Source organism: Diabrotica undecimpunctata, chromosome 10 (genome assembly GCF_040954645.1).
Source record: "Diabrotica undecimpunctata isolate CICGRU chromosome 10, icDiaUnde3, whole genome shotgun sequence".
In the NCBI taxonomy this organism is placed as follows: Eukaryota; Metazoa; Arthropoda; class Insecta; order Coleoptera; family Chrysomelidae; genus Diabrotica; species Diabrotica undecimpunctata.
The window spans coordinates 51,574,866-51,587,480 of NC_092812.1; the positions used below are offsets into that span (position 1 = coordinate 51,574,866).

Genomic DNA, 12,615 nt, shown 5'->3' on the forward strand with positions numbered 1-12,615 from the left:
TTTGTGGTTCATAGATTATGAAAAGGCTTTTGATAAAGTCAAGCACGAAAAACTAATAGAATGTTTACTATAGAATAGAATGAAAAGACCATAAAAAATCCAAAGAGGAGTTAGACAAGGTTGTATACTTTCGCTATTATTATTCAACCTGTACTTAAAGGAGATATTTACACGAGCTTTGGATGAGGCACAAGAAGATATTAAAGTTAACGGAAGAATTGATAATAACATCCGACATGCCGACGATACGGTATTAATTGCCGGAAGCGAACAAGAACTACAAAATCTGCTGAACAAAGTAGTGAGCAAGGATGAAAAATATGGTCTTAAAATAAATGGAAAGAAAACAAAAACAATGGTAATCATGAAAAGGAATACTCTAAATATAAACATATTAGTAAATGACAAACTAGTTGAAAATTTTAAATAACTAGGATGCTGGATATATGAGACCTTGGGCTCGGAACAAACTGTAGAATAGAACAGGAACAGGCCAGAAACGCATTTCTAAAAATGAAACACTTTTTCACCAACTAAAATCTTGATCTAACTACGCTATCGCATGATAAAATGCTATATACACAGTATCTTACCACATCTTGCCACACTGAAAATCTTTGAGATGTTGATATTTCGCAGCATTCTAAAAATTCCATGGACTGGCCATGTTAGCATGGAAGAAGTTTTAAGACGTATGACTAGAGATCGTGAACTTGTAGAACTTATTAGAAAACATCTTATCTTGGACATCTATCTATATTTAGACACGAGAGATATAACTTCCTTCAACTGATATGGGAACGAAAAATAGAAGGAAAGCGTGGTCCTGGCGTAAAACTATATTTATCAAAATTTTGTGGCAGAGCATTTAAAAAAAACTCAAATATAAGTAGCTATAAAAATAATTTCATACATAGTATTTAAGAGTGTTTCAAATGTCCTACACTTAAAAAAAATGTTGTATAATGGACAATATATGTATGCAAGCATCTAGGTCCCATTTGGCTTGATGTCAATGTTGATTTAACTTACCAAAAATAAGATCTAAATCTCGTCTATTTACATAAACCCGCGGAACAAAATGTAATATTCTGTTACACATGCAGTAAAAATATAGTAGTTACGAACAAGAGGAATAAAACCAACTTTTAATACGAAAAAAAATCTAAGCAGATATATAAAAAGTGATTAAATATATACTGAGCAACATTTACAAAACGAAGCTTAGAATTAGCAAGCGAAAATTTTCCAAAATTTACATTGGACAAACCGGGTGATGTTTTAAAAAAAAGACGTATTAGAGCACAAGCCACATAATTCTTGATGACCAAGAAAAATTATTGTAAAAATTGAAGAAGCATCTGCTTTCATGTTTTGATGGTTTTATTTTACCGTAATTTTTTTATAGCCAAAATTTATATTATTTTATTGTTAATTTGGCATATTTTATTTATTTACTTAGGGCAGTGCTCAAATTAGGGGCAGCAGTAATTTAAAGAGTGTCCGAAGATTTGGGACGCGAGGTAAATAAAAAGGCAATATACCATCGATATTATAACAGCGAAAATGAAGCCGAATGTTTATTACCATAATAAAAAGTTTTAGTATTCGATCCCTTTCCCAGTACGAAGGCAGACTTATAAATTTATTGGCGGGAGAAAGAAATAAGAAGCAATGGAAATGAATATTTTAAGATTTAAAATAACAAACGAATAAATCTCACGTTGGGGATCTCAAAGATCTTTTTTTAAACATAATTTGTACGCGCTTAGGGTCTTCAACTTGATACTATCAGTATCACGTTACTATGCAGATCTGAGATAACATTTTTAATAAAAGGGATTAAAATTACATATGTACGATATTGTTGGTTACCCAGAGTTGTGCCTAAGGTAACGTACGCCCCTCTAGAAAAGTAGGTAACCTATAAACAGAGAATTAAAGTTTGCCATCATGCTTCTTTGAATAAGTTTGATTTATTTCGGATAAACTTTTTGCAGGGTACACAAGTAGCTGAGGATTACGCACCGTTACCAAAACAAACTGCCAACGGTTGATTTTTTTAATAAAGCCAACTTTTGAGAGACAATAAGGACAAAATTTATTTATTATTTTAACTTCGTTTAAATTTAAATAACAAATAAACAAACTAATAAAACGTAGAGGTAATTCCCCAATATAAATACAAATTTTCGCACGAAATTATTAAAAAAGATAATTCAAGACAAATGGTAAGTAAATAGCATACTTAAAAGTGATATAGAAATACGAACACACATTATACAGTATTATATTTTGAAAATATTTTGTACAATTATATTGGGTGCCAAAATGAACAATCAAAATTTCAATATGGTTGAAACAACTTACAGGGGAAGATACAGGTCTTCTTTTTTTTGTTGTTCTCCTGTTGTAGCTCCAATTACTTTACTGATATTTTTAGACAATATATGCTTCCCGTGAATGTGGAATTTAATAATATTCACTAATTATTCAGTTATTTCTTGTTTCTAAGAACTATCCAATGGATTCCATTTTATTTGGAATTTGGATGGTGTCACTTTTTATATTTCGGTATTTTTAAATTATAGCGTGATAACTATCATGAGCGTGTTTTCTGATTTTATAATTTCAAGGTTGCTTAATCTTACGTCCATAAAGTCTGAAGTTTAATTAATTTTTTTTTGGCTTTGATATAATTTTTTTGAATTATTCAATGAAACGAGCATTCATTATAAGAATTTTTTCTTAAATAATATTATTGATTGTACTGTATATACCAGTTTTTTGCATTTGAATAAAAAAAATGTAATACTGATACGGTTTCCCCATATTACGAATTCTCAATAAAAGTAATACCCTTTAGTTCTACCACGAACATAGTTTTATACAAATATAGAAAGTCAAAATAAAGATGAAAACACAATTGAATGAAATTGAAGCATATTTTTCTTGTGTAAAACTGGTCACGTTTCGACCAATCATGGCGAAGCAAACAGGCACCTTTCAATTCTACCCTTTATATGTAGATATTAAACAACATCTATATGTTTTCTGGATATGTTTCTGTTTGGTTGCTGGATAGTGGGAAAATGAAGATGAAAAGAGAGATGTGTGTCTACAAGACTTCGCTAGCTTTATAGTCCTGGTAGATGAATTACAAACAAACAAACAAGCAAACAAATACAACAAATCATGACACAAGTAGTAATAATTGTAATCTATAAATAAGAAGAATGGCTTGGACTCATACACACAATGTAATATTACGAAACAAGTCTATAATTCTAGGTTACAAGAGAGAAACAAGCTACAGAAGCGGTATTGGGAACTTGAGGAATAAAAATGGGTTAGAAATATAACACAAGAAATACTTTTTAGATATAGGAAGATTTTGCCGACTTAATAAATAAAATGTATGTCTGTTTACTATAGGTGGCCAATTTTTTATATCGGTGATGTCATCAATTTTTTTGTATGTTTTCTTTATCGCTTTGGATATTCTATTTGTTATCAAGGTGACGTTAAATAAGTTAAATATATCAGAATTTTAATTTCTAAATAAATTAACTTATGACAAAATTAAAACATAAAAATATTGAAATCAGCTTTGCTCTTTGGAGTTTTGATAAATAATGATATCAAATTTTAGTAATGATCATCCGGCAATATTTCTAATTTTTTATACAATTAATTATTTAACTTGTTAATAAATTAAATATCTTCATAATTTTACATAATTTATTATTTATTGGTTACACATATCTATTTTCAATCAGTTAATTGCAACCTACAACAATTTTAATTCATTAGCCATGTACAACTACAAATGATATCCTGACAAACGATAACATAGATACAAAAAGCTGTGGAAATTCCGAGACTTGATGACGAAGTCTATGGGACCGAAATAATCGAAAATAAAACCGAATATCAAGAAATTGTCATCAACAAAAAGACCGAAAGATCAGTCAAAGGGTTTTTACCGATAACCAACAGAATTCCACTTATGGAATTAAACACCATGACAAAACACAGAGGAAGAAATAGAGCTTTTACGATGAAGTAGACAAAATACTGGAAGAAACTTAAAAAGTAGGAAAAAGAAGAGATGGAGAAGTAGTAGGCGAATATGGACTAGGAACACGTAATGAGAGAGAAGAGAGGCTATTTCGGTTTAGCATGGACAACGAACTCATTATCAAGAACATATGATACACATGATGACGATGAGAACATAAAGAAACCAGATTGACTACATCATTATCAACTAAAGATTTCGTAACGCCGTAGTATCGACTAAAGCTTACCCAGGGGCATATATAGCAAATGATCACAACCTTGTTTTAGCAGACAAGAAACTAAAACTAAAGAAAATAAAATCAGCCACCAAAACTCATAGAATTAATCAAAGAAGACTAAAAGAAGCTGATCTCTGCCAACAGATCAAAGAACAAATACACACGGAAGTCCAGAGAGTAGAAAGACAAGTACAACTTAACGCTACAAAAAAATGGAGAGAGTTAGAGAAGATCCTGGAAAACATCATACAACAACAACTGGAGGGCGATACATTCCCTAAAAGCAAACAATGAATAACACAAGAAATATGAAATATCAAAAGGGAAAATACAAGAATAAAAACAAACAACAATACAAAAGCGTAAATAAAACAAACAAACAAAAAATCAAAGAAACGAAGGAATTGTGGCTATCAGAAAAATGTGCATAAATAGCAAGATTAGAAAAGATTTAACATATATAGGAAAATTAGAGAAACAGCTGACATATACAAAAAAGAAGTATTGGAAACATGATGGACAAAAACAATAAAATAATAATTGGAAGTGGAGAGAAAATAAATATGTGGGAAAAATATATAAAAGAGCTATTTGAAGGCGACGAAATAATGGAGACAATAGAATCAAGAAGTAGAAATGGACCTACGATTACCAAAGGGGAAATTGAAAAAGCACGAAAACTTATAAAAAATGATAAAGCCATGGGACCAGATTAAATACCTACATACAAAAAACTAGAATTATTCAATGAAATTTACTGTACCAGGGAAATTCCAAAAAACCCAACGCAATGAAATTTGAGGAATATAGAACGATCAGCTTGATGAACCATGTTTTAAAAGTCTTGTTGCGAGTGATACATGAAAGTGTCTACAGAAAACTAGACGATAGAATCACAGGAAACCAACTTTGAAAAGGCTTGGGCACTAGACAGTCATTATTATACAAATGTACAAACATATACATATATATATATATATATATATATATATATATATATATATATATATGTATATATATATGTATATCAATAGATTTAAGTACCTGAGATGTTGGATCGATAGCAGCCTAAATCCTGATCTAGAAATAAGAGAAGAGAACAGGCCAGAAAATCTTTCGAAAAAATAAAAAAACTGCTTTGTGATTCTCGAATAAAACTCGAAATTCGACTACGTTTATCAAAATGCTACGTCTGGTCGACTCTTCTATATGCAGTTGAAACGTGGACCCTTAAAACATCAACCGTAAATAAATTGGAGGCCTTTGAAATGTGGATCTACCGGAGAATACTCAAAATTTCATGGACATCGCATACCTCAAACTAAGAAGTGCTGCATAGAATAGACAAGGAAAGAGAACTTTTTAACACAGTAAAAGTTAGAAAAACATCATACCTAGGCCACATACTGAGAAATCATAAGTACCAATATGCCCCACTTATAGTGAAAGGAAAAATCGAGGGAAAGAGAGGCCTAGGAAGGAAAAGACTATCGTGGCTCAGAAACATCCGACAATGGACAGGGCTAAATTTTGAACAGCTAATAAGAACAGCTGAAGATAGAGAAGAGTTTAAAATTGTAGTAGCCAACCTCCATTGAGGAGAGGGCACTTTAAGAAGAAGATACATATATATATATATATATATATATATATATATATATATATATATATATATATATATATATATATATATATATATATATATATATATATATATATATGCCAACTGTGACGTATTCATATGTCTAGTTGACTTTGAAAATGCCTTCAGCAAAATATAACACAAAACTTACAAACATATTACGCAACACAGAAATAGATGATCAGGATGTGAGAATCATTACAAATTTATACCGATATCTAAATCAAAAATCTAAAATTTAAAGAGATACTTATATTACAAAGAGATACATATATTGAGGGGAAATCGATATGGAATACTTATTATTTCCTGCTTATCTCAATAGCAGTTACCCTTGACGATTTTGATTTTGACTGGAAGATTCACTGACTATATTTGAGCCTGCACAAGGTACTTTGTAGAGTTGGATAACTGTAAATAAATAGATATCTGAAGGTTTACCTACAACTAGCTATATTCATATTTTATCATTTATTTGCTTAAAACTAACCAAATTAATACCCACTATATAAAACAAACTACGTCAATGGCCATATATTGTTATCAACTTTTTTTGTTGTGAAAAAACAAGCCGCAAAATAAAATATCGCTTTGTTTTAATGTGTCGTACCTACACTGAACAGGTTCAGTTGTAATAACTAGTTAATTAAAAATAGTTTTGAAAACTCTTATATTTTGATAGTGTTATATTAATAGCACGGAAAAAATCTAAATCATCTCGAATTTGACTAAAACATGAAATCAGGATTCTATAGACATGTATGCAAAGATAGCTGGTACAGGTGAGATGAAAAATAATACTTTGTAGGAACATTTATGTGGTGTTTTTATAATGTAAGTAAACCATTTAGGTTATTTAATATTTTGTCGCCATCGACGTAATTAAGAAATTTTAAAATATTGGCATTTCTAGTATTTGTGATTTTTAGGTCATTAAGTCATATTATTTATTAATTTATCCATATTTCTTGTAAAACTCGGTTACTTGGTAAGGTTAACATTAGATGCGCATATAACAGATCTAGGCAACACATTTTACAGTATACAAATTTATCTTGAAAGAATTGGATTGGAGAGATTTTTAAAGTATATTTTCATTAGGTATATTTCAATAAATATTTTCAGTAGGTATGTAGTGACACTGTTGATGAAGATGCTAATAATCTTTAAAATCAAAGGTACAAAATGGCTTTTCAAAAATTTATGGATTAGTGGCTTGAAAACAAAATTAATTATTTTTCCGAAAATGTATTTTCCACGTATTTTAAATACTTATTGAAGATAATTCAGCTGTCTTTCACCGCACCTGTTATTCTGTATTAAAACTATGGTATCTAATATAAAATAATAATGTAAGTATTGGGGATTTACAGTAGAAGAGCTTCATCTAAAATTCTCAGATGCCCAATATTTGCTTAAAAAGGTAATTTTAGAATGTTTTAACAATTTTTTTTGTCTAGTAGGTAGATTAGTAAAGTAGATAGTGTAGTATCTATAGTATATTTCACCAATTTGCGATTATTTCGGATTAGGGACAAAAACTTTTACTTAAACGGTCTGCTGTGCTGAGAAACTTAATAGTAAATTCTCCCAATATTTTAAGCACTGTCGAAGACAAACCAAAATACGATTTTATATAATCACTCACACTCATAATCACTGTCGTTGGTATCTTCATTTAAATTGTAAATGATTGGTTAACTGCTTCGTTGCGATTTTCTTATTTTTGACTGGTTTTACAGCTCTGGGTGAGTTTTCGCCGCATCCACTATAGCCCTCCATCTTCTACGATCTTGTGCTTCCATTTCCCATTGTTGTACCCCAATCCTAGATAAATCGAGTTCAACATCATCCTTCCATCCTTTTTGAAACGGCCTATTGATCTTCTTGGTCTGGTCTGGTCTCTCAAAGTTTGTCTTTAGCACTCTGTCTTCCTCTGACCTCACCACATGACCTGCCCATTTTATCCGGTTAACTTTTATATGTCTGACGATGTTTTCATACAGAGTCACAAATTCAGCATTGCGGCGCCTTCTCCACTCTCCTGTGAAACCATGTCTTTGAGGTCCAAATATCATTCTGAGAACCTTCCTTTCAAATACTAATAGCTTATTTATTTTCCGCTGATGTAGAGTCCATATGTAACAATTGGCGAATAATTGATTTGTACAGTCTTAATTTAGATTTTCTTTTCAGCAGCTTAGATCTTAATAATGATGATACGGAGTATAATGCTCTATTCCCCGCAGCTAGCCTAAGATTTTTTTTCCAGATGGTTGTCATATGTGATTACTGTCCCCAGATATTTAAACTCTTTTACTAATTCGTAGTTGTGGTCATTCATAGTTATGTTCTGCCTAAATCTTGCGATTTTCACGCATTCAATATTCTTCTATTAACTGTTCACATTTCCGCACTTTTTTCTCAAATTTCAGGAATAGCAATATTCAATGCTTATTGTCATGTTTTAAAAACTGCTGCGTCACTGTAACTGTGACATGTAATATAGTTATCGTAGTAAGTTTTGCATATTCCTCAAATATGGTCAATTGGATGAAATTCACAATGGTAAGGTGGAAAGTCTTAACACATTATGTTAAAAACTGTGTATAATCTCGTCTACTATAAATATTTTTTATTTTTCGTTCCTTTTGGCTAACTGTAGTAATTCCGGCTTGAAAGAATCCCGAGGGAATAAAATATTTTCATTCATATTTTATGACATTAATTAGGGTACCATTAATTAGGCTGTTAATCTCTCAGAGGGCACTAATTAAATTCTAGGTAATAACTAATCTGGTTGTAACAAATATTTTGGAGGTAAATATAAGACAAAAGTATCTTTCAAAAATTTAAATTTGTTCATATCCCTGTTTAACATGGTATTGTCTTATGTTGAGCAAAAAAGTAAAACTGCAAAGCAAACAAACATTTCCGCGTAAAATGTGCTTGCAAATATCTTGTTATTAATACTGTAAAAAAAGATTATAAAATGATTTTTTTTAATTCAATTTAGAAATTACTTTTTTCATATTTTCATTACTACAGCAATTTACTTTCGTACTTCTTATGCTGTACAGTAGAGTGGACCATTGGCTGCCGAGTGTCTAGCGATAATCCAAAAGAATCACAAATTCGTGAAATATGCTTAAGTACAATTATTAAAATCTATAAATGATTTTGGCATTTATTATAACATTTTTTATATACAATATGAATTTCTTTTTTGATATGATACATAGAAAGAAATTGTATATACTTGTTGTGTTGTAACAACCCCATCGATCGAGTGTTAAAATTTGTGTTAAAACATGTTTTTAATTGAAAAAATAATTCTTGTTTCCTCAACTCATTACATTTCTCTTTAATTTTTATGCCTTGCATTTAAATGTTTTCTTGTATTATTGTAATGGTGATATGCTTCTATTATTTTTTTGTGGCATTTCTATTTTTAGTTGTATTATTTGACGTCTCGATTGCTCCCTTATATGATTCATAATGCAGATAAAATGAAATTAGAATTTTTTTATTACCAAGTGTTAAAAAGAAAATAAATTGTTTAATTTTTGTAATCAGAACGTTAAATATAACGAATTTTTAAGTAATATTGTGGTTTATAATCATTAAAACAGTAGATAGCATAGTTTTTGTCTCGATAAATGTTGCCAATGTATACACAGATGTTTTATAGCATTGAAACTCCTTGGCATTGTCATAGAAACCGAAGGGTTAACTATTTTTACATATTCCTCTACACTTTCTCATCATTTGTCTCCCTAATTGTACAGTAAACAGACAGCAAAATGTACTAAGCGAGTTCTTGGTTTTATCTAGTGTTTGATCTTACAGAGACTTGTTAGTCGCTTGGCGCTATTCGTGATTATAGCGACCTGTACCGGGTCACCTTCACAATGCCGCGAGTCCACGCGCCAGTTAGCACTAACACGTGAGTGCTGACTAAATACGAGACCTGGTAGTACCGGAGCTTACTTCCGAAAACATCAAAGTTCATCCTAGTAAATATAAGGCCTTTTATAGGTTAGACGTAATGTTTAAACTAAATTCTATCTGAACTGATCAAATTAATGTAATTAATTTTTTACAAGCTACTTTGAAAATAATTGTAAACTAAAATAATTATAATACCTTCTCTATTATGGTATTTATAGTTTTTGTTGTTTTTCGTCTCAAATTAATTTCTCATTATTATCTATCGTTTTCTTTATGATTTTTTTTTGGTATTGCCAACAATTTTAGATGTTACGTCTTTAGCAGCTACTTTTTTCCAAGACCTTGGTCTACCATAAAATTTAATTGTTTGGTAAGAGTTAGTTAATTTTTGAATTCCGTCTACTCTAAGATAAACCGTCTGATAGTTTTTAATCAAAAAGGCAAAACAAGCTCTTCGACTGTAGTTTTTATCATCGTTTGTATCATATATCCTAATAAAACTATAAATTTAGTATAATGTTCCTTCATTCATACTAAAATAGTTATATGTACCAGTGGAAAATACAGCTCTTATGAAAAATGTTAAATCGGTCAGTTAAGTTTTCTTCTAGGTACCATTTAGGCTGTTTTTGTGTTTTCTCCAATTTTTCTTTATTATTTCCCAAATAAAAGTCAGACACGTATATATCGTTAGATAAAAAAAATTAGTTTATTAATAATAGTACTTACATTAAGACGGCTTTACCCGATTTGATATTACATCGAGATAACTAAGTATAAGGGTTTTGGTTTTTCTTCAAATGTTCACTATATTCATATTTTAGATGTGTTTATATTCCTAGGTTTGTTTTAACATGTAAAATTTAAATTAATGAATATAATATATCTTTGTGACAATTTTTTTAATAATAATTATTAATGGAATAAAATAGGTAACAGAAATGTTACATTAACCTAAAATGAGGAAAAGAATGCATAAAGAAGGCTTTACAATTTAGCCGTAATTACAGTCACATTAGGGTGTAGGTAATATTCCCTCCATAACAATACAAATAACTAGATTTACTCTTCTATAGAACAATAATTTTGTAGACCTGGATTTCATCAGTTATAAGAGTGGTGTCCACCGGTCATGTAAATTGGATTCTAAATTTTCATTATCTCCAAAGAATTACGTATATACCTACTCGTTAATCAAAATAACTTTAGCTATATTTATATTTGCAATGTCAAAAATTTTTTTTAAATAGTGATAGCTAATAAAAATATTGAATCATTTTTTCTTAATGATCGAATATTGGCGACCTCTTCGTTCCTCACCTAATTTTTGTACATGTCGATCAGGAAACCATCATTTTGTGCAGGTTGAAATCTAATTTATTTTGAAAATTTTATATGAAAAATAGAAATATCTATACCTACTTACTGAATTTGACTTGTACTATATGTGATTTAATGAATATGAGAATATGAATTATAAGAATAGAAAAGAGAAAGAGGAACAACAATTATATAATAGAATAAAACTTGAATGTTGTTAGTATGTTTATGTTGACTTGCGAATTTATTCTAAGAATAGATAATATTTTAAACTTGAGGTAAAAGAAATTGCTAAAAATTTTTTATAGCTACCATAATTTGTTTTTGTTTTTAAAAAATTATCAAGTAGAATTGAAAATGAACCAATTGATTGGTGCTTACCTGTTCAATGTACTCACGAAATCAATATGTGTATTGCTTCATTATTTACATATCTAGTTGAGATAATTGACTACATAAACATAACCAAGCTATTAATTAATATAATCATAGTTGGGTTTAAGCACCTGTTAATAAAAAATGGTAATAAAATAAAAGAATCGCCCGAAGTGAACAGAAAGTTCATTAAAAATGTAAAACAATATATTTATGTAAATTTGTCATGAAGTAAGTAGCCAAAACGTGCGAGCACTGTGATAGAATTCACAACCGGAATAATCACCTACTCAATCATATAAGTATGTATTTTAAATGAACAAAATGATAGTGAGACAGTTTCAGAGTATGACATTATAACCCCACTATTAGGTCCACATATGACGTAAGATATTTGTTACAGGGCAGGGTCCCAGGCCGGAGGCATCCTAACTTCGCAGCTGAAGGCAACCAATGGCTTGGTGAGTGGGGCGGGTTTGGAGTTGGCGACCCCGCCCCTCAGCGCAGCCGGTCAACTTAATTCTCAAGAGTTGCAAGGTTTATTTATTAATCCGCACGTCGGCTATACGCAGCCTGCGGCAGCGGGACAGAATTTGCAAATCGTAAAGCGGGAACCCGAGGATTTAAGTCATCATCGAAAATTGGATTGTAGTTCACCGAGTTCGGGAAGCATTGATGGTTCGATAATCATCCCCAAGCTTTCGAGACCTAAGGTGAATAAATAGTGTAATCTGTGCTTACTATTTAAATATTAGATATTACTGATTTCTTCGACTTGAGTTAGTGACATGTGCTTCATTTATGGATTGCTGTGATTTAATAACATCCCATGAGAAATGATATATTTTGCATGGCCTTTTTAAATGGGGATTTTTGTGAATATGTTTGCTTTTTAATGCTAATTTTCTTTTTTTTTTCTCTACTTATCTTTTTGTTTTTCATTAACAGTAGTGCATGAATTGTAGATTGTAGTAAAGTAGGTTAGATCTAGGGCCCACGCTGGGCAGCAGGCATGACGCTAACATC

General features: G+C 30.6%; 1 protein-coding gene across 3 annotated transcripts in view; it reads left to right on the top strand.

Moving 5' to 3' along the window:
* The window catches only part of grh (grainy head), a 311,557-nt gene that overhangs the window by 256,771 nt on the left and 42,171 nt on the right, over positions 1–12,615 (top strand). For all 3 annotated transcript variants that reach the window (XM_072545678.1, XM_072545676.1, XM_072545675.1), the window contains exon 4: positions 11,993–12,302. In XM_072545678.1, the coding sequence (XP_072401779.1) occupies positions 11,993–12,302 (310 nt within the window). The remainder of the gene's footprint in view (positions 1–11,992; positions 12,303–12,615) is intronic.